Source organism: Marmota monax, unplaced genomic scaffold, assembly GCF_021218885.2.
Source record: "Marmota monax isolate L192 unplaced genomic scaffold, Marmota_monax_Labrador192_F-V1.1 WCK01_AAM20220418_F8-fsc00008, whole genome shotgun sequence".
NCBI classification, from domain to species: Eukaryota; Metazoa; Chordata; class Mammalia; order Rodentia; family Sciuridae; genus Marmota; species Marmota monax.
The window spans coordinates 28,265,787-28,292,500 of NW_026694432.1; the positions used below are offsets into that span (position 1 = coordinate 28,265,787).

The 26,714-nt window shown below is 58.8% G+C and overlaps 1 protein-coding gene and 1 long non-coding RNA gene across 3 annotated transcripts; both read right to left on the reverse strand.

Moving 5' to 3' along the window:
* Positions 1-23: 23 nt before the first annotated feature.
* LOC124109794 (uncharacterized) lies at positions 24-3,304 on the reverse strand. The gene is made up of 4 exons (XM_046468585.2): positions 3,205-3,304; positions 2,790-2,952; positions 2,509-2,700; positions 24-1,094 (listed from the first exon to the last, which is right to left on the reverse strand). Exons 1-4 carry the CDS (start codon positions 3,258-3,260, stop codon positions 621-623), a joined length of 885 nt encoding a protein of 294 aa, XP_046324541.1. The 5' UTR covers positions 3,261-3,304; the 3' UTR covers positions 24-620.
* Positions 3,305-10,794: 7,490 nt separating this feature from the next.
* On the reverse strand, positions 10,795-17,621 carry LOC124109797 (uncharacterized). 2 transcript variants are annotated; one of them, XR_006857096.2, is made up of 3 exons: positions 17,317-17,621; positions 13,562-17,086; positions 10,795-12,287 (listed from the first exon to the last, which is right to left on the reverse strand). It is a non-coding gene; the product is annotated as an uncharacterized LOC124109797 (long non-coding RNA). The 2 variants fall into 2 exon arrangements; XR_006857094.1 differs by lacking the exon at positions 10,795-12,287 and having other exon boundaries at positions 13,113-17,086.
* Positions 17,622-26,714: the final 9,093 nt, after the last annotated feature.

The window sequence follows — 26,714 nt, forward strand, 5'->3', positions numbered from 1 at the left end:
GGGGATCCAGAGGCCTCCTGTGTGGGGTGTCGGGCAAGGGCTCCCCACTAACCCCGGGTGTTTAGACAGAGCTTCTTGTGTAAGGCAGGCATGTCGTGTCACTGGGAACGGGGGTGGGTGGGAGGTGGGCAGGGGGCCAGGGAGCAGGCCCTGCCAAGCCCGGCCTCCATGCCAGCAGGCCTCAGTCACCTTTGATCTCCAGGCTTTGGCCGGGCCAGGCAGGCACTAGGCAGGCGCGCAGTGGGGGCAGCTGCCGGCCTCCCTCCCACACGGCTCCACGGAGTTGTTGGAAGAGATTCTTCAGCGGCGCTCAGAGGTTTACAGAAGTTTTTCACAGGTTTTGTCTTGTCGGAGCTTCAGCGACCTGTGACGGGTTTTGTGGGTGGCCCCATTCTACAGGAGAGGCAAACTGAGGCCGAGCCCAGTGAACAGGCTTGCCCCAAGGCCACACAGCAAGTGAGGGGCAGAGGCCAGATGGCAAGCAGAGCTGGGAATCCCACTGAGATGCTTTTCTCACAGAGGGGACCAAGGGATGCTGGCCGGGGCCTCGTCCCCTGCAGAAGACACAGCAGAGTCTTTGGACTTTCCAAACTGACCTCCCCCTTGCCTTCTCCCACCCACTAGAGCCACCTTGGGAGATGGGGGTCAGCCCTGGCCGTGTGAAGAGGGCACCTCAATCCCCCAATCCCAGTCCCAACCTCTCCCCGCTGCACCCGGCTGCTGCCCTGCGGGTCAGAGGCTGTGGGAAGCAGAGCTCGGGAAGGTGTTGAACACAGGCCACCAGGGAAGGGCCAGGCGCACGGAGACGATCTGGAGGAAGGCTTCCCGAAGGAGGCAGCCCCAGGGCTGAGGCTGAGGGACTGGGAGGGATCGGCCAGCGAGGCCGTGGGAGGGGCGAGGCTGGCAGGGCAGGTGCGGGGCGTGCAGCCAGGGTTGTGCAAGGGACCTGCCGGCAGCCTGGCGTTCTGAAGTCGTGACACGGGTTCTGCCGAATTCGCCAAGGTCTTGCAGGGCAGGTCCAGGAGTGGGATTTTGCTTGAGGGTAATAGGGAGCCATTGCAGCCTTTAAGCAGCACGTGGCAGGATTCCCGTCCCTGGTAGAGGCAGCATCGACTCAGCCTGGAGTCGTGGGGGACAGGACAGATGCTGCTTGCCCTGGCGTGGCAAGGCCTGCACTGCCCAGCTCCCTGCTGGGTGAGACTTTCCTGGGTCGGGTGTGGCTGGGGCTGGGCAGGGTGAGAGAGGTCAGGGCAGCTGGCCTTCCTCCCCTCTCACTAGTGCTGGGCCACCAGGTGGGCTGGCATGGTGCTCAGCAGAACTTCCTGGGGCCTCACCCTTGCCTGGCCTGGTTCAGGTGGCCACTGTACCTCTGGCTGGACAAGGGCCACAGAGCTGTTGGTCCAGCAGGGGGTCAGCCCGTTCCTGAAGCCACCAGGCCGCTGAGCTCATCCCCACTGGTGAGCAGGCACGGTCGAGGAAGGGCTGGACCTGGCGAGTCCCGTGCTCCCTCCCGCTCCCTCACAGCCCTGCTGGACCTGAGGCCCTCCGCGGGGCCTGGGAGCCCGCACAAGCCTAGAGGCCACAGACGGACCCTGGACTCAAAGGCAGCTCTCTCTAGTTCCCCAGAGACCCCACAACTGGCTAAAAGGGAAACTTTTAATTTTTAAATTGAAGCAAACTAAGCTGTGTCCCCTAGAAGGCCGGAATGCAGTGACACCCCTCTAATAACATGCACACCCAGCCCCAGACCTGGGCTCCTCCACACGCTTCTCCAACAGACGGAACCAGGCCCCCTGGGAGAGATGGCCGAGCCCGGGGCGAAGCACGCCCAAGGACCTGGGAGACTGAGGCTGGAGCAAGTTCCAGAGCCTGTCTCCAAATAGAAACAAGGATGGGCTGAGGATGCAGCTCAGTGGTGGGGCGCCCCGGGTTCCATGGCTCAGTCCCCAGGACTGCAAGTCTGGAAGTACAGCAAGGGCTAAAATTTTTTTAAAAAATGGAAAAAGTAACTTCACAGCAGCGAAACCCAGCCAGCAGCTCGTGACCAAGTGATCCAAGTTCCCGTCACGAGTGAAAAAGCAAACAAGCCACCGAGGGCAGAAGGAGCCTGTGCCCGGGGCAAGATCGGGCACATCAGCAAGCACCTGCCCAGGTCAGCTGGGCCCGACACTGCACCCAAGGGCTTGGCCTAGATCCTTTCATGACCCTCCAGGGCTGCAGCGGCTGGCTGAGCTTGCCAGGGCCACCAGCCCATGGGCAGCAGGAGGGAGCCCAAGTCAAGCCCTGGCGGTGCTGATCCAGCCCTTCGCCCCGCGCCACAGAGGCCTGGCTGCACAGCTGGCCGCCGGCCTCCCTCGGCACCCAGGACCGGACACTGCCCTCCCTCCTGTCATGGGTGCCTCGCTAGCGGAGGTATGGGAATCACTAGTTCTGGGGACACTGAGGCCACACTGCCACAGACCCCAGACACCCGGAGTGTCTGTCCCTCTGTTCCTTCCCTCTGGTCACCTCCTGCTCTGTGCCAGGCCAGGCAGTGAGCCACAGAGTCACATGAAGCCGCTCTCTGTCCACATGAGTCCAGTGGGGGCCACGGAGGCAGAAGAGGAGCCGGTGGAACAGAAACTGGGGGGTGCACCTGACCCAATCTGGAGGGTCCAGGCAGCTTCTTCGAGGAAGTTCCGTCCCAGACCAAGTGGGAGGCTGTCAGATGAGGGGACGGGGAATGTCAGGAGGAGGTTGGCCCTGCCTGATTCCAGGTCTATGGGTAGGCCCCAGCCTCCCCTTCACACCTGGGAGGTGACCGGGACAGCCCCCGTCTGCCTCCACACTGGCTCTAGACCACCAGCCCTGCCACCAGCCGCCTCGGTCTTCCCGGCTGGGACGTGGGCCTGCAGCCTGCTGCCCTCCTGGGCTCTGAGCTGCAGGGCCTTGCAGTCAGGGCCCAGCAAAACCCTGACAGAGACAAAGGCAGCAATTAGAGAGCTCTGGGAGGGGACTCGTCCCTCCCTCCAGCCTCCCATCTGGGTACAAGTCAAAACAGTTTCGCCCGGAACCGGCCTTCGACTACCCAATTAATTAGCAAATCCTAGAGGAACCGGCCTGCTCTCTGCCCTTCCTCCCCACTCACACCCCCCAGCCCTGGCTGTGGCCCAGGATCTAGGATGGGCCCCGTGAGCCATAAACAGGAGCCTGAGGAGCACCTACTTGGAAAGCGCTTGGATCTGCAGCTCGGACCTCTGGGCTGCACCCAGGCTGCGCATGACACTGATCACTCGTTCCCCGATACAGTTGGCCCCGCAATAAATATTTGCTCAATAAACAGATAGATAAAAAGGGAGAAGGACTGGCTAGGCTTGACCTGAAATCCTGGTGGTGCCCCAGGGAAGATTATTCCATGTCCGACCAGGTTTGGGGCGGGACTACCTGTGGGGCAGGTGGCTCAGCTCCTGCTGGCTGACTGGAACCACAGAAACAGAGAAGCCATCAAACATTTCTGAGCACCTACTATGTGCCAGTCACTGAGCCAGGCCTGAGACTCTTGTTTTTTTGGTACCAGGGTTTGAACCCAGGGGCACTTAACCCTGAGCCTCATCCCCAGCCCTTTTTATATATTTTATTTAGAGTCAGGGTCTCACTGAGTTGCTGAGGCTGGCCTTAACCTTGCAGTCCTTCAGCCTCAGCCTCCCAAGCCTCTGGGCTTATCGGTGTGCACCATGGTGCCTGGCTTCATGTTGTCTTATTGAAGGTTTGTAGCCCTGCAAGGCATGGATTTATTCCCATTATTAGATGGGAACACTGAAGCTCAGCAAGGTTACAGTCATCAGACAAGGACCAGCTCATCTCACCGCCTAACAAGAAGGGGCAATTAGAAGCCTTGGGGGTTTAAGATCCAGTGGAAAGAGCCTGAGGCTGAAAAAGACAGTTGTTTTTGTGTGTGTGTGTGTGTGTGGTGGGGGCAGGTCCTGAGGTTTGAACCCAGGAGCACTGCCCTGCCAGAACTTCTTATTTTATATATATATATATATATATATATATATTTTTTTTTTTTTTTTTTTTGCATTTTAAGACTGCATCGCACTAAACTGCTGAGGCTGGCTTCAAACCTGCGGTTCTCCTGCCTCGGCCTCCCCACAGCTGGGATTCCAGGGGTGCGCCACCACACCCGGCTCCGATTCTATGGGCGTCCTCTGTCCCTGGCTCTGGGGCCCTGCATGTGCCCAGGCCGCTGTGGTCTCAGCGGGTCCTTCTGTAACATGGAGGCCTGGAGGAGTCCCTCCTGGCTGGGATAACCACCCGCTGCCGGCTCCCACCCTGGCGTCCTCTCTGGGGCAGCGGGCCCACTCCCGCCATCTGGGTCTGGCTCTCCCCTCCACACCCCATGAGCCAGCCTCCGCGGCGGAGCTGGCCGGGCTGCTGGGAAGCCGGCCCAGGACGGCCCCTCGCCCTCGCCGGGCCCATTCCAGCAGCCTCATCACATTCCCCAGCGGGAGCCGGGACGGACGGCACAGTTTCCACACTGGTCTGGCAGCGCCAGGCAGCCTGGGGACGGCTGGGTGAGGGGCCGGCCTTCCCCCAGGGCTGGGGGCCCAGGGGCATCTGAGCAACCGCAGCGTCTGGGCTCAGGTGGTCGCAGCCCTGGGACAGGCCTCCTCTGCATCCACAGGGGCCGTCCCCTCGATTTTACCCCATACCCCGCCCGCCCCTCCCTCCCCCCTGTTCTCCATCCCCGGCCCTCCCAGGCCCCCCTCTCCTGTTCCCACCTGTGGAAACCACAGCCACCTGCAGAACCCCTGGGACCCCTTGTCCTCTGAGACCTTTCCAGAAATCTCTGCTACCAGACCCCATACCCAAGCTGTCTGCCTGTCCCCACTGCCCTCTAAGTGAAAGTGGCTTTCTCTTCCCGCCTCTGTGGGGCTGCAGCCTCTGCCCAGCCTGTCCTTCAGGGCCACTCCCAGGCCTGAGCCACCAAGCATGCAGGTGTCCCGGCCACGCCCCCACGACCCCATCCCAGCCCTCTGTCCCGCCCCCAGGCTGGGCGTTGGGGAATGTCCATTGTGACAGCCCCTGACATCACAGTGGGGGGCAGCATGATGTCACAGGGCCCCATTGTGGCTGCGCAGGGGGGCCCCCTACCAGAGGCCCGCTCTGCCCCCGCCCAATCCTATTAAGCCAGCCAGGCTGCGACAAAGGCAGGGGCTGGGGTCTTAACCGTGTCTGAGGGAGGGGATGGCAGAGGTTGTGCATTCCAGAGCTGGCAGGCCCCCCAGCGGGGCCTCCAGGTCAGAGTGAGGCCCTGCTGCCACCACCAGGGGCCATCTCCAGTCCCCAGCCCTCTTCCCACGTGAGGGGACAACAGAGATAAAGAACTCCCCGGCTGAGCTGCCTTCCATGCCAGTCACCCTAGGCCTGAGGAGGAGGCTGCCAGCAGAGCCTGCACCGGGTCCCCCACGTCCCCTGTAGGATGAGGAGGCTACCCCAGGGGACTCCCAGGGTCATTCAGGAGGAGACAAAATGTCACTGGAAGCCAGGCAGAGAAGGCAAAGGTGCCCAAAGGATGGCCTGGGGGGCCAGCTGAGGGCACATACAGGGACAGGCACAGAGGGGCTTGCCTGGTCACCCAGGGTACTAATGAGCACTTATTAGACACCTACTGAGCGCTACGCCCTTTGATCTTATAAGCCTGAAAAGTCGTGGGGGTACAGACCTGGTGGATGGGCACTCACATACCCAAGTTTGGGGACAGAAGGGCAGCTGCTCTTCTCCCAGATGTCCCTGAGTCTCCCCACAGCTGGGAGGAGGGGGCAGGACTTGCGGAGGCTGGAGCTTTGGGGTCAGGGCTGAGGAAGTCCCTTGGCTGAGCTTCCCTTTCTCAGTGGACCTCCCCCAGGGTTGTCACGAGGCTGACAGAGGCAGCGTGAAAGTGGGAGCCCCGGGCTGTCACCTGCCCTCCCTGACTTGGCCCCCAGCTTGTCGGGGTATTTCCTCAGTCTGGGCACCACCACCCCAACCTCCCGCCCTCCCTGGGCTCCAGGCTGAGCCCCGCCCCGCTGCCACCTGTACCTTTGCTGCCCCTATCTAGGCCCTCAGCTGGAGGGCAGCATGGCCGGCAGGGGACACCCAGCTCGGGGCAGGCAGAGGCTTCGACAGAGGCCTGGTGCACCCATCGCGGGTTTCTGCATCCCTGGCAGAGTGCCCAGGCATACAGGGAGGCCGGGGGTGGCTCAGCTCCGGGCAACAAAGTCCCCTTTCTCCCTGGTCAGAGGAATGCTGCGCACCCCTCCTGCCCCTGCCTCGATCATATCTCCTCCCCGGACCTGGACCCCAGGCTTTTCTCCAAGGAACTCAGGCTGTGGCCACGACGCAGCCTGGCTCTTCACTGGGCGGGGTGCCACCCTCGCCCCTCACAGTGCCTCCTCCCCACCTGGATACCCACACGCCCGCCCCCAGACTGACACAAGCTCAAGGTGGTAGCCCCAATCCATGCAGAATCCAAAGCTGTCTAGGACAAAGGTGTCCCCAGCCAGCTGTGAAGGACAGGCCACTGAGCCCTAGGTGTGCAGCGACGTCTCAACCTCTGCTTCTCCTGTGTCTTTGTGCTTGACATTTTGCTTTGCCCCAACTTGGCAAAGCAAAATGTCACAGCCCACTCAGGCCTGCTGCATAATTTGGATTGGTATCAGTTGTGAAATTCCAGGGTCTGAGACCCTCGCTCCACTGGGCCCTTCATCCTTACCAAGGAACGTGCAGAGGCCCAGAGGATGGGGTGCCCAAGGCCACAGAGCCTGGCAGGGAGGGACAAAATGTGGAGTGGGGCTGGTGACGTCACCCAGAGCTCTGGGGGGGGGTCTCACCATCCCCTGAGCCCAGCCAGGGACTGGAGGAGACCCGGTCTCTGCACAGATGGTGCTCCCTTTGCACAGATGCTAACACTGAGGCCCAGAGGAGAGGCCCAGGGGACACAGCAAGGAGCACAACAGGAATTTAAGCTCCACCCCTGGGGCCCCATGGATGGGAGGGACAGTCAGAGAGGCTGAGCCTCCGGATCTCCTGGCCACCATGCCCCCAGCGCATCCCCAGGCCTCCGCCGCAGGCGGGTGCTCATGCCCAGGCTGCTGCCCTGGTCTTGACCCCTGGGTGGGAGCTGCCCCTCCTGCCACATCCCTGGCCAGATTCTGCCCAGACACCTCAGGAATGCAGGGGGAGGGGTACTCAGTGAAGATGGGGGTCCAGGGAGGAGAGAACAAAGGAGCCACATGTCGGGGCTCCCCTGTCCCTGGGCTGGGCCACAGCTGGCAGAGGGAGGCCAAGAGGCCGCTCAGGCGGGTACCCCCTCGGTGCTGTGTGACCCTGGGGATGCAGTTGCCCATCTCTGAGTTCTTGGGATGCAAAATGGAGTTCCAGAGCTGGGGAGCGAGGCAGGGGAGCTGCTGGGGCTCTGAGGTTGAGGCTTCTGGCAGAGGTAGGGAGAGGCGGGGGCAGGCAGCGCTCTCCTCGCCTCCTCCTGAAGCCTCAGGAATCGCCTTAATTACAGTGTCAGCCTCACTGCGCTTCCTGCCATAAACCCAGGAATCTAAATTAGAAGGCAGAGGGCCGGCTCCCCGTCCTGCCGACCCCCCAAGTCTGCTGGGAAGCTCTCCTGGAGACAGACCGCCAGTGGGGGGCTGACTGCAGAGGTCCCAGGCCCAGACTCAGGGGGCCCCAGGGGTCAGAGGAGGGCAGGGGGCTGTTTGCAGATTCCCTGTGGCTGTCCTGGGCCAGACTGAGGGCAAGACTCCTGTCCACAGGGGAAACCGAGGCACGCACCCAGGTCTCCCAGGGCGAGGGGTCTCCAGCTCCCAGCCGGGGTTAGCCACCTTTGCAGAAGGAGGGGGGGGGACAGAGGAGGTGGCGGGCCCACCTGGAGAGAGGGGGCAGGGCTCCTGCCCAGGTCAGCCCCTCTGCCCTGAGAGAGACGGGAGGCAGGAGGACGGCGAGGGGTCCTCTGCTTCTGGGCAGTGGTCAGGTGGGGTGGGGACAGGGCCTCCTCGATGGAGGGAGCCTCCCTGGGCGCAGATCTGGTCCACGTGTGCATGTGTCCCTGTGTTTGTGTGAGCTCACATACGCGGGCCGTGTGTGCGGGGAGCGTGTGCAAGTGGGAAGTGAGGTCATGTGGGCAGGAGGCGCTGAGCGCGTCCAAACCACTGGAGCCGCTGGGGAGAGACAGCCTGGCCCAGGGAGGGGGGACCCGGGCAGAGAGGGGAGCCGGGGACAGGGCGGCCAGCCAGCCAGGGGGGTGGCGCATGCCTGGGTGGGCAGTGGGAAGACAGGAGGGACCCAGAGAACAGAGGTGGGCAGGACGCGCCAGCGCTCTGAGGGGAAGGGGCTGTTCAGTCCCGGGCTCCCCTCCCCCTCCCCTGAGTGGGGGCCGAGGGCAGCTCTCCGAGGCTGGCTTTTCTGGTCGGTGGCTCTGTGACCACCCTCCCCTAAGGCAATTTTTGGAGGGCCTCTTGCACATGCCAGGGGGCCATCTAGGGAAGGCCCCGTGGGAGGCCAGATCGTGGAGAGGAGGGGAGGCAGGGTCCTAGGGACCCCAAGGGGCCGTGATGGCTGCGGGGGAAGGCTGGGCCCACTGGGACCTCCCCCAACACCCGCTCCTGACAGAGGCCTGGAGGGCTACTGGCCACATTCTCCTTCACCCGGTGGTTTTCAGCCAGCAGCAATTTTGCCCTGCCCCCAGGGGACATTTGTCTCTGCCTGGAGACCTTCTTGTCATAATTGGGGGTGAGGATAGAGGCCAAGGTCCTTTGACAAACCAGTGAGCTTGCCTGTCTCCTGTCCCCACCTGGCGGCTTTATTCCTGCCTCAGGGCCTTTGCCCTCGCTGTTCCCCTGCCTGGAGTACTCTGTTCACAGATTGTCACACAGCTACCTCCTCATGGGGGGGGGGGAGTCTCTCAGCTGTCACCTGCTCAGAGAAGTTTTCTCTGACACCCCCACCCCTCTGCACTCTGTCATAAACCTCAACTCCTTCCTTCCCAGCACTCACCAGGCCATTGAGAGGATCTTGTTTCTGTATTTGGATTCTTATTTGCAGTTTGGCTGTGTGAGCCCCAGGAGGGCTGGGGACTTGTCCGCCACTTGCTCAGAAGGCAAGATTGAGAGGTCACTCAGAACAGCCAGAAAATGCTGCTGAGAACACTTTGCAATGAATACTTTCCTGTTATGCCCATCTCACCGGTGGAGAAAGTGAGGTTCAGAGATGTCAAGTGACTTGCCCAAAGTGACACAGCTAGTGGATGCCTGAGTTAGAATTGAAACTCAGGCAGGTGGGCTCCCCGGCTCACTCTCCTGACACATGCCCCCCTCTTTATAAGTGTCAGCTGGACGTGTGCATGACCTGATCACCAGGAAGCATGTCCCAGCAGCCCGGTCCCCGTTTCTCCCTCTCCCTGAGAAAGCCTCCCCAACCCAGGTCTTGGATGCTGCTGCCAACAGAGCCCCAACTTCCAGAAAGGAGGAGGGGCCCTTCCAACTCAGGCCAGCAGACACACAGGCCCTTCTTGGCAGACTCGGGTGCAGGGTCCGTTACCAGGGGGGAGCCCCAAGTCTTAGTCACCACGCTGGGGCTGCAGCTGCTGCCCTGAGTCACTGTTGACTGTCCCTGGATGTGCCAGCCCTGCGCCTCCTGCAAATCGGAGCTGAGCAGGAGGGGGACACACTTGGGGACAGGAGGAGGTGCCCCCTCCCCTTGCTGCCTGGCAGGGCCAGGTGGGCTGGGCCCTGGGCTGAGTCCGAGGGTTGTGCTGCACTGTGATCCAGGGACCCAGAGCAGCTAAGGAGGGTCCCACCTGCCCCCCGCTGGCAGCCCTAGTGAAGAGCTGAAGGCAGGAGAGCGTCACGGCAGCGGGGGTGTCACAAGGAAGGGGGGGACTTGTCTATGGGGGTGACAGAGGAACTTGGAAGTCTGTCCAGGGCTCTTTGCTGCTCAGATTCCCAATCAGGAAGACCCTGCTGGGCCTGGGCCCACCGCCCACTCCTCCTCCATACCTTGCGCCCCTCCGCCAGGCCACTGTTCACCACTACACCCCCAGCTGCACAGCCCTGCCCCAGGCTCCCCGAACTCCTTTCCCCGGCCTTCTCCTAACTTCTCTGGGGCCAGTCAAGTAACAGCCAAGGCCTGGGGTCTGCCGAGGACAGGTCCTGGCTCATCCATTCAAGTGTGGTGGCTTGGTCTCAGATGCTAGGCCCATGTGGCTGAGCTAAGGGTCACTTCACCACTTACCAGCTGTGTGGCCTTGGGCAGGTTTCATCACATCTCTGTTTTATTTTTTTTTTTTTGCGGTGTTGGGAATTGAACCCACGGCCTCACACATGCTAGGCAAGCACTTTACCATTAAGCTACACCCCAAGACCTTTCATCAGGTCTCTGAACCCCTAAATTTGCAACAGTTAAAAGAGCAAGATAAACAGGGGATACAGTAAGAAGGGGCTTTGGAAGGTTCGCGAGGACCAGGATCAGAGCGTGCGTGGCACTTTGCCCTGCTCGGGGTGCACAGCAAGTGTTCTTATTCTCTGTGAAAACTTCCCTGAGGTCCCTCCAACACCCAGAGGAAGGACAGGCCTCTAAGGTCTAGGAAATCAAGTCCTAGCTCCTAATAGCAACCCCAGCCCCCAAGCCCCCTGAAGCTACCTCCTATGGGGGGTGGGGGGGCACTTGGGAGGCCCCTGTCCTGGCTCCAGGCCTGATGGGTGCTGGGTCACATGGGACCTGGGCACATCCTCCCCCACTCTCAGGCTCCTCTCCAGACAATGACCAATGATCTCAGAGCAGCAGGATGTGGGGAGACAGGGTTTGAATCTCGACTCGGCCTCCTGACAGACCTCAGGTAAGCGGCCTCCCTCGGCTCAGTTTTCATCTGTGAATTGGAAAAGTAGCCCCTGCCTGTAGGGATGTGGGGGGACAAGTGTCCCCACAAGAAGGTGCTTAGAAGACTCCGGCTGCATGGTTAGCGCTCAACACACCTTAGCTGGAGTTTCTTAGCATTATTTCTGAGGGTCTTCACATACATAATCTTTAAATATTAATATATTAATATTTGATTTTTAAATATAGAGCTGGGGATGTAACTCAGTGGTAGAGCAGAGCACTGCCTAGCATAGTCTAATTCTAGAATATTCCATCCTCCCAAACTGCATTGTCACCCCTCACCCCTAGCAATCACTAAGCCATTCTCTGTTGTCCTTAACAACACCTGTCACTGTCTTTCTTCTTGGTGTAGCCACCTTAGCCATCTTTCTGTGGCTTTAATTTATATTTTCCGGATGACTAATGATATTGACTCATTTGGGGATGCTATAACAAAAGTGCCGTAGACCTGCGGGCCTGGCACAGAAATCCAGAGAGCATTTCTCATACTTCTGGAGGCTGGAAGTCGGAGATGAGGGTGCCGGCATGACTGGATTCTGATAAGAACTTCCCTCCTGACACAGATGGCTATCTCCTTGCTGTATTCTCAGTGGTAGAGAAAAAAGAGGGAGCTAGGAGTGGGGTAGGGAAAGAGGGAGAAAACTCTCTTGTATCTTATGACATGAATCTCCTTCCTGAGGCCTCCACCCTCGTTTTGAGTTAATGGTTACTGGGGTATATGGTGTGAGGTAGAGGGACAATTTCATTATTTCACAATGTAAAGGTCCAGTTGTCCCAGCATAATGTGTTGAAAACTCTGCCCCCACACTGACTTCTCTTAGTACCCTTGTCAAAATTCAAATGAGCACAAACACGTGGGTTTATTTCTGAACTCTAAGTTACATTCTTTTGGTCTATTTGTCTGTCTAAAGGTTGGTCCGGCACAGTCTTGATTATTGTAGCTTTGCATTAAGTCTTGGAATCATGGGGCTGAGGCTGTAGCTCAGTGGCAGAACACTTGCCTCTCATGTGTGAGTCACTGGGTTCGATCCTCAGCACCACAGAAAAACAAATAAATAAAATAAAGGTAATCTATCTATCTATCTATCTTGGAATAAGGAGCTATGAGCCTTCAAATTTGTTCTTTTCCTGATTCTTTTTGCTATTAGGGGTTCCTTCCATCTCCATGTGGAATTTTAGGATCAGCTAGACCACGAGGATCTGTAAGCCTGTGATTCTTATGTTTTTTTTTTTAAACACCTTTCAAAGGCCATAATGTCTGATAATTCCTGTATCAGAACTCATCATGGTCAACCTCTGTTGTCTTTTGTTTGTGCTGATTCTTGCTCATGGGGTCTTGTCTCCTTGTATGCCTGGTTATCTTTGTGCTCTGCTCACCACATCTGAAAATAATTTATGAGAATCATATGAGGCCTCAGATGCTGTCACTCCCCTTTAGACAAGTTTTTTGTTCATGTCTACCAGATACCTGGGGTCATTACTAATCCAAGGCCCTTTAATTCATGTTCAGGGGCTGAATTTCTTGAATCACCCATGTGACTGGGCTCAAGGTTTGGTTCACCTTTATTCAAGGACATTTTGATTTAAAGGTGACATAGAGTACTGGATTCCTCATCTTTTCTTCCTTCTTTTTTCCTTTTTCTTTTCTTTTTTGTGGTGCTGGGGGTTGAACCTGGGCCTCATCCATGTTAACCAGGTACTCCACCACTGAGCACCCCGGGTCCCTGGGTTCACCTTTTACCCTCCTTCTCTCACCCCTGCCCCATGAGGACATCACAACCACAGGTTGGTTTCAAAGCTGTTTCTTTCCTGTTGGCAAATGCTCCAGGGAAAATGTGGTCTTGCACACTGGACATTTCCCCTGGATTCTTGCCTTCTGAATTCTGGTTAGAATATTCTTTGCTAGAAAATTCTTTGCTACCTTGTTTTTTTTAATATTTATTTTTTTAGTTATTGGACACAATATCTGTATTTTATTTTTATGGGGTGCTGAGGATTGAACCCAGTGCCTCATGCATGCTAGGCAAGCACTCTACCTCTGAGCCACAACCCCAGCCCCTCTTGTTACCTTGTTAAGTTTTGTTTTTGTTTTGAGACATGATCTCACTGTGTTGCCCTGGCTGGTCTTGAATTCCTGGACTCAAGTGATCCTCTTGCCTCAGCCTCTCAAGTAGCTGGGAACTACACACGGGCACCACTGCGCCTGGCTTCTACCTACTGAACTGTTCAGTGGTCTTAAGAAGATGAATTTTTTTTTTTTTTTCAAAAAATTGATCTAGGGATTGGAGTTGTCCTTAGCAGGATCTAAGTCCCAGCCTTACTTGAAGTAGAAGTCTCTCAGAGCCATCATTTCCCACTGGTTCTCCTCATCTTTGCCAGGCTGTGCCTAGACCAGGGCAACCCCCTTCCTACTTGTCTCAGGCACCCCAATCTCCAAATCTTGCTCAGAGCGTTGCCACCAAAACCTTTCCAACTTAAGGTTCTTTGCTTTCAGCTCTGGCCTCTAAAGTTCTCATCTCCATCACTGTGATCACTCATCATCAAACATTTATGTGGCACCCACTGTATGCCAGGCTCATCCCAGGCAGTGGGGATTCAGGGGTGAACAAGATAGGCTGCTGCTAACCCTGGAGGAAGGTCACAGACAGTGACTTACCACTCAGTGTGTTCAAATTTGGGAGGGAGGGGCAGAGAGAGCCATAGGTACATCCAAGATCCAACCAGGGGAGGCTTCTTGGAGGAAGTGACATTAAGATGAGGCTTGATGGATGGAATCTCCAAGCAAAGGGGATATGGCGGGGAGGGACTTCCGGGCAGAGGGGAGAGGCATTTGGGAGGGGGATGTGGAAGGGCCTGGAAGGGTGAATCTGAATAGAGTGTGAGGAGAGGGCACTGAAGGACCCACAGGCTTTCTGGATTCTCTCTTCCCTCCTGAAGATGGGCTGCAGGGAAAGAAAAGGATTCTTCTTTTGAAAGGTCACCTGTTGGCTCACACCTCAGTCCCCAGCTCTGCTTCCTTCCTCTCCTCCCGCCTGGGGCAGAGAGGAGAATGCCACATCCCCAGTCACCAGACAGCAGGATTTAGAGCTGAATGAAGCTACAGAGACCTTCTTCCTCAACTGCCACCGCCTCCTCCCTAGGAGCCCCGAGGCCCTGTGGGCCCTACCCGGGCCACCTCCGGCTCCGTCCTGACCATCCTGTTTGGCTTGGATGTGGTCCCTGATCCAGGGAGCGAGGAGGAACGGGGCTGGAAGGACACAGAGCCTGAGCCCGAAGCTTTCCACTGGTCACGAGCAACACGGCTCCCTACCCAGCCAGGGCTCTAGTGACCGGGGACATATGGAATCCCCCAGATGCTCACCTGCGCCTCAGGTCAGCCCTGTGTCTGTTCTAGAAGGTGGATTAACCCTCAGGGAACCAGGGTAGAGAGCGGGAGACCAGAAGGTTTCTGCCCTGCCTGAACCTGAGGATTTCAGGCAAGGGAGAGAGCGGGCCCAGGTGGGCAAGTCCCTTCAACCTTTCACCCGCCTCGGCCTCACCCACCCATTGTCCTGATGGATAAACTGAGGAGCAGGCTACATGGCAAATGAGAGGCAGAGGCAAGCGCAGGGCCCAGGGCTTCTGGCCCAAGCACTCGTTCCCTTTCTCCGTCTCCTCCTGCAGGTGCCAACGCCCTACCACAGGGCTGGGGCGGAGAGGACAGCGGACGGGGCCAGCAGGTGCTGCAGGACCATCAAGCAGCGAACATTCTTTCTCCAGCCACAGGGCTGGAAATAGGCCTCCTGGGGACAGATGGAGCTGAAGGCTCCTGGGGACAGATGGAGCTGAAGGCTCCCCTCTGGCCCCGTCGTGCCTCCCGGGGGCTGATACTTTGGGGCTGACTCACTGCTGTGGCTCCAGAGGCATCAATGAAATGGGCTGAACAAACCGAGTCTTGTTCAGTTGTGAGACTTCGTGCAGGGTCCCAGCCAAGGGCCACCAGAGTCACCTGCCTGAGCGCAGTGGGGGTTTATTGGCGGTTGGAACGAAGGGGCGTGCACACCTGGGAAGCCGGGGACCATCTGCGCACAGGGTCCTAGGAAGGACTGGAAAAACAGGGGCTTGTTCTGGGTGCTTCCGGGAGGATGCAAGGAGACGGAGCCTTTGTCTCAGGCGTGTGCTCACAAAGCGGAGGCGATCCTGTGATGGGGGATCTTAGTGGCTTTTATCTGGAAAGGAAGAGAAGTGAATGGGTGCTGAAGCTGCTGTCACTCAGGCAACGAAGATAGAGGACATTGGGTCGTGTTTGTGGTTTGGAGGGTGTTGGTTTTTTTGTCTGTATTCAGACATGATGGCAGCGTGCTCTCGATGTTTTGTCTTGATCCATCCTGGTCACAGAGTGGCCCTGTCTGACATCAGTGACTGAAATCACTTCCGTGTGGCAGGATGACACCCAGGCCTGGCTGGGAGGGCTGGGCTGGGTCCTGTGTCAGGGGCTGCTTCTTGCAGCCTCCATTGGAAAGGAAAGGTCGGGAGCTCTGGGAAGCTGGCCACAAGGTGCAGGGTGCCCTCGAGGGCAGACGCCAGCCGTGCCTCCTGGGTGGGTCCCAGGGCTGCAGAGGAGGCTCAGCCGAGGACCCGAAACCCAAGAACTTCTGACACCAGATCTGGGTTCCAATCCTGGGCTCCTGACCTTGTGCGGGTCACATCTGCCTTCAGCTTCATCTTCTCAACAAATGCCAGGGACGCCAGCTACATGCCTGGGGTCAGGGACCTGGGGCCGGTGACTTAACTCTCTGTGGCTTAGTTTATCCCCCTGGAAAATACGAATACTGTTGGTACCTAAGGGACATTAGTGCCTGTCTCCTCGGATTGCTGTGAGAGCAAATGAATAACCAGAGCTGGGCACCTGCCTTCTGCACCTCCCAGAAGCCTCTGAGCGGCCCTGACCACCTCTGCCTCGTGGGTCCCTTGTTAGGAGAGAAGCAGCAGGAACGCCTTCCAGGTTTGGCCTGCTCCGGAGAGCAAGTTCCCTGCCCCGCTGCCCAGGGACCTGAGACCCCAGCTGGGTCCCACACAGGCCTGGGTTGCACGAAGCAGGCTCAGGGCTCCTGGTGTCCTGGCCCCTCACCTGCACTTTAAGCTGATCCCTGAGACCGGACCACATGACACAGCCAGGAGAGGACCCCAAATTTTGGAATGGCCCTGCTGGCAGCCAAGCCTCCAATGCCACCCAGGCACTAGCCCACCAGAGTGGGTGCATGCTGCCCACTCCTGGGGCTCCATCCACCCTGTGGGAACCGGGCTTGGGCCTCTGCCATTGATGCTCTGTGAGTCTCAAACCTTCTCCAGGGCGTCTAGTGTAGCCCTGTGCAGCCGCTGGGGCCCGGGGAGGCAGAAAGGGCAGCAGGGCTGCGGGGGTGGAAGCGGGCATGTGCCATCCTGCCTGCTGCAGGCGTGGAGGAGGGGGTGGTGACAGAGGAGGGTGTGAGACCAGCACAGAAGGAAGCCTGTCTGCTGGAGGTGCGGGGGGAGCCCCCTTACATGGGCTTGAGCAGCGAGAGTGGCCAGGAGCTCCACGGGGGGTGTGCACGGGTGCACGCACATGGGTGTGTATTTGTGTAGGTAGCACTTGGGCAGAAGGGTGGGAGCATACTCATGTGTGTGTGTGTGATGCCCCTACCTCAGTGGGTGGGTCTGAATTTAGCATTCACACTGGCCTGGGGTTGATTCCCAGTAGAGCTCTTTTCTCGCTGTGTGGACTCAACCAGGCGCTTGCCCTCTCTGAGCCTCATCCGTCCATTACACAAGTTCACCCTAAGGTATTGCCATGTGCTGGGGCACATAAGGCAGAAGAGGTCCAAGCCCCCCCAACACTGGAGGCCTAGCGTCGGTTTCCCTATCTTTAAGTGGAGGTGCCAGGGCACTGGGGCATGGGGTCAAGAGCCCGGTAGAGATCTGTTTTCTTTTCCCTTCAGGAAACCTTGGGGCTGCAGACCTTCCTTCCCAGGGACACAGTTCTCAGCTGGTGGCAGCAGGGGACAAAAGCACGCTCAGGGCATGATCCAGCTCCACCTGCCCCTGCTCTGCTGGGCTCCAGGGTCCTGGAGGCGTCTGTGTGCGGAACTGAGATGGGGCTTGGCCTTTCCAAGAGCCTGGAGCTTCCCCAGCGCCGGCCAGGAAGAGAAGGGAAGGGCGGGGTCTGGAAGACAAAGATTCTCTGTGGCCCCAGCGGTCACCCCCGCACACGCCCAGCGTGGGCTCAGGTGTGGGATGGCAACTCCTCCGACAAGTTGGGACACCCTCTTCCCCCCGGGCGGGGCTTCCTTGGGAGGGGGCTGGGGCCGGCCGCGGAGGCGCCTGCCAGCTTCCCACTGGGCTGCTGTTTACACCCAAGCCATGAGCTGGCTCTGGGCCCCATGGCCCGCTCACCTGGCCAGGTGTGCTTGGACAGGCTGCCGGCTTCTGCCTGGCTCCAGCCAGCGTTCGAGGCCCTGGCCCTGCTGGGTTGGGCACCAGAGGTGTGGCTGGAGGAGGACGACTCCGGTCCCTCTTGGGAGCCAGCTGACTAGGTCCCACCTGGGCCCCAGCAGCCCCTCTGCGTGGGAGGCCTCAGTTCCCCTCAGGGCAGGCTGGCAGAGTGCCAGGGCACCCAGGGCCAGAGAGGACCCTGCCCTGGAGAAAAGCACTGTGAGCTCTCCTCCCACAGCCGTGGGCAGGATGGGGTACACGAGAGGGACTGCCCTCTGCCGTCCCAGAAGGCAGCTGGACAGGAAGCGGGCTGTGGCTAAGGCAGAAAAGAGTCGGGTTAGACCATGGAGTCCCTGCAGCCCCAGCATGGGTGCTGGCCAGAAAGGGGTCTCCTGGGTACTGGCACCATCCCTCTCAGGGCCTGCCCTTGGTAAGGGGGGCGGGGGAGGCCAGGAGAGATGGGAGGAGGGATGGGAGTCCTCTCCCCCAAGCCAAGTGAGGGGCAGGTGGATTCTGCACCCACCACCCACCCCTTTCCTCCCCTACTGGAGAGAAAACAGCTTTGGGGGTTAGAACTGCAGGGTGGTCATGAACAAGCCCCTTCACCTCCCCGAACCTCAGTCTCCCCCTTCTGCATGATGGGTGGGTTGTATCTGCCTCCCAGGGCGGTGTCAGAGCAGAGTGTCCCTGGGCTGCCAGACATTCTAGATCTTATACGCCACTCACCCCACACAGGGTCTCTCTCTCTCTCTCTTTTCCCTGTAGCAGTGGGGGTTGAACCCAGGAGCAACCAACCACTGAGATACATCCACAGCTCTTCTTTTAATATTTATTTTTTAGTTATAGGTGGAACCAATATCTTTATTTTATTTTTATGTGGTGCTGCGGCTCGAACCCAGTGCCTCATGCATGCTAGGCAGCGCTCTACCACTGAGCCACAACCTCAGCCCCACAGTTTTTTTTTGTGTGTTTTTTGAGACAGGGTCTCACCAAGCTGCTGAGGCTGGCCTTGAACTTGAAATCCTCCTCCCTCAGCCTCCCAAGTGGCTGGGTTACAGGCTAGTGCCACCTTGCCTGCCTTAGCATCTCTTATTCTTGCCACCAGTCCTCTGAGGCAGGACTTTAGAGCCCCCTTTTAGAGATGGGCCCCGAGGGCCTTGGAGAGTCCGGGAGCCCTGGGTTGGCAGGAGCTCTCTGTGTCGTGAACGTTGTCTTTCTCAGAAAGCAGGCAGTTGAGGCAAAATCCCCGGCTGTGGCGGCAGGAGACGGGACAGCTGAGCTCGGGTTGCAGCTGCCGCTTGGGGCAGTTCTCGTAATCGAGGCAGGGTGTTCTCTTCTGGTTTTCTTCCCAAGTTTCATTTCCTTAAGCAATGGGTCACAGTGAGCCTCCACTGATCAGGCCGTGGGAACACAGGTGTCCGGGTCCCCAGCTGAGGCTCTGCTCAACATTGCCTGCCCTCCTGTTTCTTTTCCTCTTTCCCTCACCCTCTGGGCCTCCATCCCACCTTCTTCCCCCTCCCGCCTCCCAGACCCCCTGCTGATGTCTAAGGCCTTCCTTAGAAGGTGGGGGTCCCAGACCCCCTCCTCTCTGGCCTGGTCTTTACCCCCCTAGCTTTGGCCTCCGAGCCTCCAGTCTGGTCCCTTCCGTGGCCTCATCGGACCCCCTTCTGCACTGTGCTGCCTCCTTCAATGGCTCCCCTTTGGCTCCTGGCTGGTCTGACATTCAGCACCCTCCCTGGGGTCCCTGGCCTAACGGGGACCTGCAGGGCCTTGTCCTCCCAGCCAGTTTCCTGGCCCCAAGTCAGCTCTGGATGCAGAGGGGAGGCGGCCATGGCTCCAGGAGGCCTGAGGGACTCACCTGGCTCCAGGAGGCAAGGCAGCTCCGCAGGGGCTCAGCCTCTTAGCTCTGGGCTTTGGCCCTGCAGGTACCAGCTCCCTGGGAGCCAAGCAGCCCGTGGGCAGGGCTGAGCCTTCCTCCCACCTGGATGCCCGCTGAATCCCCATACGCCTGAGCCAATGAGTGGCAGGCGTCCCACACGGATCACCCCAGAGGCCACGTGTGCCCACTGGCTTCGCTGCCCACCCGCATGCCCACGGCTCCTCAGAGAGGCCACATGTCAGGGAAGCAGCCAGCTGCCCCCTCAGGCAGGTTTGGGGCACAGGGCCCCGAAGCCTCCTCCCAGCACCATCCGGGGGAAGGCCAGCCCTGGGCCACTTCCCCTTCTCCAGCAGGGCGGCCTCCACCCTCTGCCCACCCCAGCAGGTTGTTTTCCGGGCACTGATCCTGGCTCAGCCTCCAGGGAGGGCCAGTCACGTAGCCAAACTCGTTCCTCTTCTCCGCTGCCCAGGGTGCTGAGCGCAGCGGTTTCCTGCTGGGGAGAGTACAATGGAGCCTACCCCAAGGGACCCGCCCTGGGGAGGCGCCAGCCCAGCCATCTCAGAGCGCTGTGTGACCCAGAACAGGGCCCACACCCTCTCTGAGCCTGGAGTTTCCCTCATGAGAAGTGAGGGGGAAGACAGGTCATGTGAGGCCACCTTCCAATAACAGTAACAGCAAATGCTCCCAAGCACTCAGTGTACGCCGGGCCCAGCGAACCCACAGCCCGGTCCACCGGGAAGTGGAGACGGTGAGGTTAACTCACTTGGTCACAGCTGAATCTCCCTTTTTGGTCCCAAATCTCTGAGCTTCTTCACAGCCTCCCGCTCAGCAAGCTTCTCTCTCCCTGTCCCACCCAGCGGCCCTGTCCCCCTCTGGAGGAAGTGTCCCCAGGTGCATTTAGATTTTAGGGCCTCAGAGCCCAGGTCTGCTGGTCCCAGTTGGTGAGGACAGGAAAGGTTAGGGAACTGCAGGGAGAGGGAGGGGCTGTGAGGAGGGCCAAGGTCAAGGGAGAGGGTCCCATGCTGAGAATGAGCTCAGGCCCATCCAGAGGGAGCCAGAGTGTGGACAAGCCCCGGCCAGGGAGCCTCTTCCCTGCCCGGCTCCTGCCCCCCATTCCACCCCCTCAGCCTTGGAAGTCTGGCCCTTGTTTCCAAGTTGGAAGGGGCTCTATGACCCAGGGCCGGGGATCCAGGGCCTGACCCTCATGGGAGCCTCACTGTGGGGACATTTCCCCAGACACACATGAGCAGCCCAGACCCCAGCACACCAGTGTGCCAGGGTCCCCAGAGGAAGGCCTGCTGGGGGCACTGAAGAGGTTTCCAGGTGAAAACTGGGGGGGACAACAAGAAAACATCCTTCTTCTGACTCAGGGGGTCCCCTAGGGCTGGGGGAAGGGGAAGTGACCACTGTCCCCAGAGCCACACCTCCCTGCTCTTCATGTTCACTGTTAACATGGCTCGTGCCCTCCACCCGCAGCCTCCAGGATCAGAGGCTCACCCCTACTCCTGCTCAGCCCTGGCCTCCACCTGGCCCCAGCCAGGCCCAGGAATGTCACCAAAGCTCAAGGTCCCCAGAGTCACCAGCCCCAGGTGAAACCCCCATCATCACGAGTGGCGAGTTCCACTCTAACAGAACTTGGAATCCCAGCACTCGGCCCCCAGAGCCTCAGACTGCCCAGTGCACGGTGTCCCCAGCTGGTGGTGAGGATCAGAGGAGATGCACACAGGGGTCCCTCACCCAGGTGCAGGAACCAGGGAACTTTTAGTCTTAACTGAACCCAGTTCCCCACCCCCATCCTGCTCCTGGGACATCCTGATGCCCACCTGCAGAGGTCCTCCCCACCTCAGTCAGGACCCGGCTGGAACCCGCTTCCTCCTGCCTCCTTGGCTCCACCCCGTTGGCTTCTGTCCTTCCAGCAGGCCTCAAAGCCCTGCTGAGGGGGGTCACCACCCGCCTGGGGCGGTCCAGCTCCTTACCAGACGTGGGGGTCAGGACCTTGGGGAGGGTTCTGATGTGCTCCCAGGGGCCCCAGTGCCTACTGTCCCCCCTCCAGAAAGGAGCACTCTCCCCTCAGGTGAGTCCTGGGGCCCCTCTGTCAGTGCCCCTGACCCGCCTGGCTGCCCCTCCACACTCCCGCTGACCACTGGCCGTGCTATTCTCCCCTCCCACCTGCCTACTCCAGGGCTGGGAGGCTGGGCAGGGCAGGGCAGGGCAGGGCAGGGGAGGCCAGCCAGGCTGTTTGTTTTGGGGGTTTCCTCTTAGACTGGTTTCCCAAACAATGGGCCCAGTGGCGGCTGTGGGGACAGAGCCAGCTCCAGCCCCTTGTGGGCCAAGGAGATTTCAGCAGCGGGTATCTAATTCCTTCCAGAACTGGGCTGTCTTAGGGAAGCTTTCAAACCCTATGACATAGGGGCTTTTCCCCCATTTTATAGAGGAGACTGAGGCTCAGAGAGGCCCCAGGGCACATGGCAGAGGAGGCTCCTGTCAGTGGAAGGTGACTCTGCAGAAGAGCCAGATGGGGACAGCACCAGTGTGTGGCCACCCTCTCCTCCTTCAAACTCCCTTCCCCACTCCACGACCACCCCTCCTGCCTCCAGCCTGTGCTCCCCTCCCCCAAACCTCTCAGCCTGTGCCCCTCTCTCATCTCTAGGTGGCCTCCTTCCCAGCCCTGTCCTCACCACACTCCCCAAGTGGCACGCCCCTGGTGGCCTCCACTGCCAACATTTAGACCACTGACATAAGGAGCTTGCAGGGTCAGGCCCTGTTCTGAGGGGCATTACCCGGGATCAGCTCTGTAGTCCTCACGACAGTTCTGGGGTTTCTGGGGTACAGACTGTTAGTATTATTCTCATTTTATAGGTGAGGAGAAGCCCAGAGAGGTGAAATAACTTGCCCAAGGTGGCAGAGCCAGCATTCGAAGCCAGGCAGTGTGGCCCTGGAGCCCACAGCCCTGACCGCCTGTGTTTCCCTCTGGATTTCCAGTCCAGCCCTCTGGCCTGAGCTTTAGGTGAGCCATCTCTCCTCAATTTCCTGTGGGCTCCCAGGGCAAGGGGTCACTATGCCTGCCTAGCGCCCACCCTAGTCCCCATCTCACTGAGTTAGGACCCCCCCACACCACCACTTGGTAGGGGCACCTTAGCATCCCTGTCCCTTCACAACTGTGTCCCCACAGCTTGTGCTGTAGGCTTGGTACCTCGCCCCAGGGCCTCCACAAGGTGTTCCTGGAGGAACCAAGGGGTTCCAGCTCAGGATCTGGCCCAGGCTCCCCCTCATAGTGCCCCCTGCTGGTCAGACAAAACACTGCCAGAGCCCGCCAGAGCCCATGCTTGATGGGATCTCCAGGGTAATAACCCCCTGAGTTTATAGGGCTCCTTTTTTTCCACTGAGCTCAAAGCACTTTCCCATCTGTGATCTCCACGGCCTGGGACCAGGCCCAGGAGTGTGGGAGGACCCAGCATTCATCTCCCCATTTTACAGAGACAAACCAAGGCCTGGAGGGGGGGGTGCGGCGAGCCCCAGCCTGCCACTGGCAAATCTCACAGATCTATTTATTCAATCCTCTCGGTTACAGATGGACACACCGAGGCCCAGTGGGCACAGGCTTGCCCACACGAGTCCTGGGCTAGAAACCTGGCGTCCTAAATACCATCGGGGGCTTTCCCATGACAGATCTACCTGCAGGGACATGGAAGAAGGTGGAGCCTGTTCATCAAACATGATGAGCTGTTGTCCTATTTGTAAAAAGAAATGTACCTCCTGCTCCTGCCCACCTCCAGGAGGCGGCAGGCTGGGAAGCACTGGCGACCCCCGGGAGGTCAGGGGAAGTGTTGATAGGATGGAGCCTTGGCCCAAACTTCAGATTCCAGCAGAACCCTTGGCCCTGCCTGGCCCAAACACCACTCAGCCCCACTGGACCTTCAGAGGGGCCAGCTGTTGAGTGCTGCCCACACCCTGCCCTGGCTGGCCTGCCGAGGGTATTAAGGGTGGGAGGTGAGAAGAAACCAGTCTCACCCTAGGTCTCCATTCCTGCCCCCAGAGTCCCCCCCCGCCCCACTTCTCATGATTTGTTGGTTTATTTATTAATTTATTCCACCAGCTTGTTAATTCCTATCCCTCTGCCAGATTCCAAGCAAGCACTGGCAAACCTTTTCTGTAAAAGGGGAGAGAGTAGATATTTTCTGCTTTATTTTTTTTTATTTTTTTTTTTAATTTTTAATATTTATTTATTTTTAGTTATCGGCGGACATAACATCTTTGTTTGTATGTGGTGCTGAGGATCGAACCCGGGCCGCACACATGCCAGGCGAGCGCGCTACCGCTTGAGCCACATCCCCGGCCCCTATATTTTCTGCTTTAATGGTCAGACCATCGCTGCTTCAACTTCTGTGTAAGGGGCAGAACAGCCATAACAATAGGCAAACAAATGAGCATGGGTGTGTTTAAATAAAACTTTATTTGAAAAATGGTCATTGGGTCATAGCTTACCAACACCAGCTTCAGTCTCCAGACAGATGGACCGTAACTGTTAGTCTCGGCTGTCTCCCATTGTTGGACATGGGGCACCTTGCAGGTGTGGCTTCAGTCTGTCTTTAGAGTAGGAAGGCGTGGATGAGGGGCAAGACACACAGACCTCTGTGGGTAGAGCTCACAGCACAGGTGTGTGTGGTGTGGCCTGATGGGGGGAGTGCACGGCTTGTGCAAACATCGAGAGACAGGAATAGGGAGCTGCCACCTGTCAGGCCCATGGTTATCAGGCTTGGACTCACCTGAGCATCCAAGATGGGAAGGACTCTGACCTGACATGTGACTCCAGCTAGAAGCCCCCAATCCCAAGCCCAAAGCCAAGAGTGGGCATGTTCCAAGGTCAGCCTGTGGCTTTCTCAGCCCAGGGGCCCGAGCCCAGGCCCCTGGGAACCCCAGGAAGGGCCAGGTCTGCAGAAGTAGCCCTTAGCATCTGAGCCTCCAGATTGGAGCAGGGAGTCCCCTGGTTCTGGGGTTCCAGGCCCAGGTCCACTCCTAACATTTGTGCAGTGAGAGGCAGGACCGACCAGGAGGTGTCTAGGTTTAAGGGTGCTGTTCACCTATGTGGAGGCTTCGGGCCATTAAGAAAGACCTCCCTCTGGGCGAATGCAGCCTTGAAGTGCCACCTTGCTGCTAAGGAAAAGGGGCTTCTTTCTGGGGTAGACACAGCCCTGGGGCATATTAGAACTCAGGGCTTGGTGACCAGGGCACTGGGAGGGTTTCAGTTCCCTGCCCTCGGCTGAGCACCTGAGCCCTGGCTGGATCCGAGTTGCCAGCGTGGTACTTTCTGGGTTTGTGGCCTAGGAAGGAAAGTTAAGACAGCTCAGAATGACACTGTCTCAGGCTGCCCCATGGTGGCCACTCTCTGCATGACACTCACAGCTCTGATGAGCTTGGCTTGGCCTCTGGACCTTGCCTCCTGCCTGCACGGACCCTGAGGTCCTCTGAGTCCTGTCAGGAAGCAGCCGCTGTGAAGCATGGGTATTTCATTGTTTCGGAGCTGAGGATTGAACCCAGGGCCTCATGCTTGCTAAGCAAGTTCTTTACCACTGAGCCTCATCTCCAGCTGTGGGCCAGGCTTTTTAGGGATGGGCTCAGTGGGTCTCTTTCCTTCAGAGGCTGGGGGCTTCCCCAGGGTGGGCACTGGTCTCCCCAGTATCCCAGGGCCCAGTCCAGTGATTGTGTCTTTTCCAGCAAACTTGGAGATCCCTGGGGGCGCTGTCTCCTGCATCACACTAAGTTGATTTTCTCTCTGTCCTCCTAGTCCAGCGGGCTTCTGGGGGTGAAGGTGGAGACCATCTGACCTGCAAGTCTGGTTGGCAGGCCTCAGGCCTGAGCTGGGAGCTGACAGTAGGCACATCCTGAGGCCAGCCTGGAGCCTTCCTTCTCAGGCCTCCTGGAGAGCAATTGAACTCTGGTCCCCAGGACCCCCAGGCAGGGCCAGGCCACCAGAAAAACAGAGAAGTCCACCGGGAAACCCCCACAGGCCCCGCCCCCAGAGACAGGGGGCTTCACATCATGGGGCTTCCTGGGGCTCTGTGACAGCCACAGCCCGTCCCCAGGTTCCTCCCTCCTCCCACCTCCAGCCACTGCCTGAGCTGGTCTCTGCCTGAGGTCCTGTCCCTGCTGGTCCAAGTCTCGCTCATCCTTCAGCTCTGTGCCACCACCCCGGATGCTCCCCACCTGGGAAGGTCAGGGCTTTCCTGTGCTCTCGGGGGCTCTTCCCAGGCACTTCCAGGGCTGTGGTCTCTGTGCATGCTGGTCATCACGGGACCGACGGCAGCCTCCTCCATCAGAACCTTAAACTCCGGGGAGCGGGGACCTGTGTGCCGCACCCACGGGGCTGCCTCAGCACCAGACAGGACTCTGCTCGTGATGCCCAGGGAGCTTCTGCTTCTTGAATGAAAGGCTGAGTCAGTCTGGGCCGGAGCCACTGTCCAGATGGGGGCCTGGGCCAGTCTGTCAACACACACCTCCCGAGCAGCTGCTACGGATGGTCCAGCCTCAGGGTCCAAACCCAGGAGCCAGGCGCCCAGCCACTCTTCCTGCTGGTCAAGCTCTGTCTTTTCTAAGGGATGCCTGAGCCCCAGGAAGGCCAGCCCCTGTCCACCGCCTCAGCCTCTCCCGCTAGTCCGCCATATATCACCTGTGCCAGTCCCCTGATTGTCCCCAAACATCTCTGCCTCCAAACCTTGGTTTGGAGCTCTCCACCGTCTCTGCCTGGCAACATCCAACCCACCTTTAACATCCTGGTGCAGGATCACAGTAGCCTTGAAACCGTCCGTTTCAAGGCCTTGGCAGAAGCCACTCACATACTCAGAGGGAGGTAATAGCACACACACTGACCCCGAGTTATTTACATACATGGTCCCCACACGCCCCCAGGGCTGCCCGGCAGCCGCTGGTCTGATCTGGTGCTGTGGGGCTCCCACTGGTGCATGTCCCTCTGGTCAAGGCTGCAGCACCTCCCCTTCACTCTCCAGCACCCAAAGCAGCTGGGGACTCAGGGCTGATGAGCATCCGCTGATGAACAGGAGCAAGTGGGACACACGTGGGAGGGGGGCCTCCCTGGATCCCCAAAACCATGACAGGAGAGGGGGTTGAGGTGTGAAGGGCACGGCCTGGTGGTCCTTCCCAGGAGTGACTGTGGCAAGGAGGGGACTGGGGTGAGCAGTGGACGGTCACAGGGCAGATGGGCCGTGGGCTGAGCTGGGAAGGACAGCCCGCCCCAGGGAGGACAGCACACATCTTGGAGCTGTCTGGACTTCGTCCGCTTCAGCAGAATTCCAAGGACTGGGAAGGTGAATGTGAATGCACAAGGAAGAGCTCCCTGCCCCCCACATGGCCCAGTCTCAGGCTGGCACCTGTGGGGGAGGGGTGCTGACCAGCAGGAGCCCTGGGTTCTAGTCCCCATTCTGCCATTGATTTGCTGTGTGACCTTGGGCAAACCCCCCGCCCC

Excerpts from the sequence above, each read along its gene's own strand:
- LOC124109794 (XM_046468585.2), bottom strand. The coding sequence starts at position 3,260 with ATGCGCAGCCTGGGTGCAGCCCAGAGGTCCGAGCTGCAGATCCAAGCG. Across the intron at positions 2,953-3,204 it reads CAGATCCAAGCGCTTTCCAA|GGTTTTGCTGGGCCCTGACT; the intron begins GTAGGTGCTCCT and ends TGTCTCTGTCAG. Across the intron at positions 2,701-2,789 it reads CTGTCCCGGTCACCTCCCAG|CCTCCCACTTGGTCTGGGAC; the intron begins GTGTGAAGGGGA and ends CTCATCTGACAG.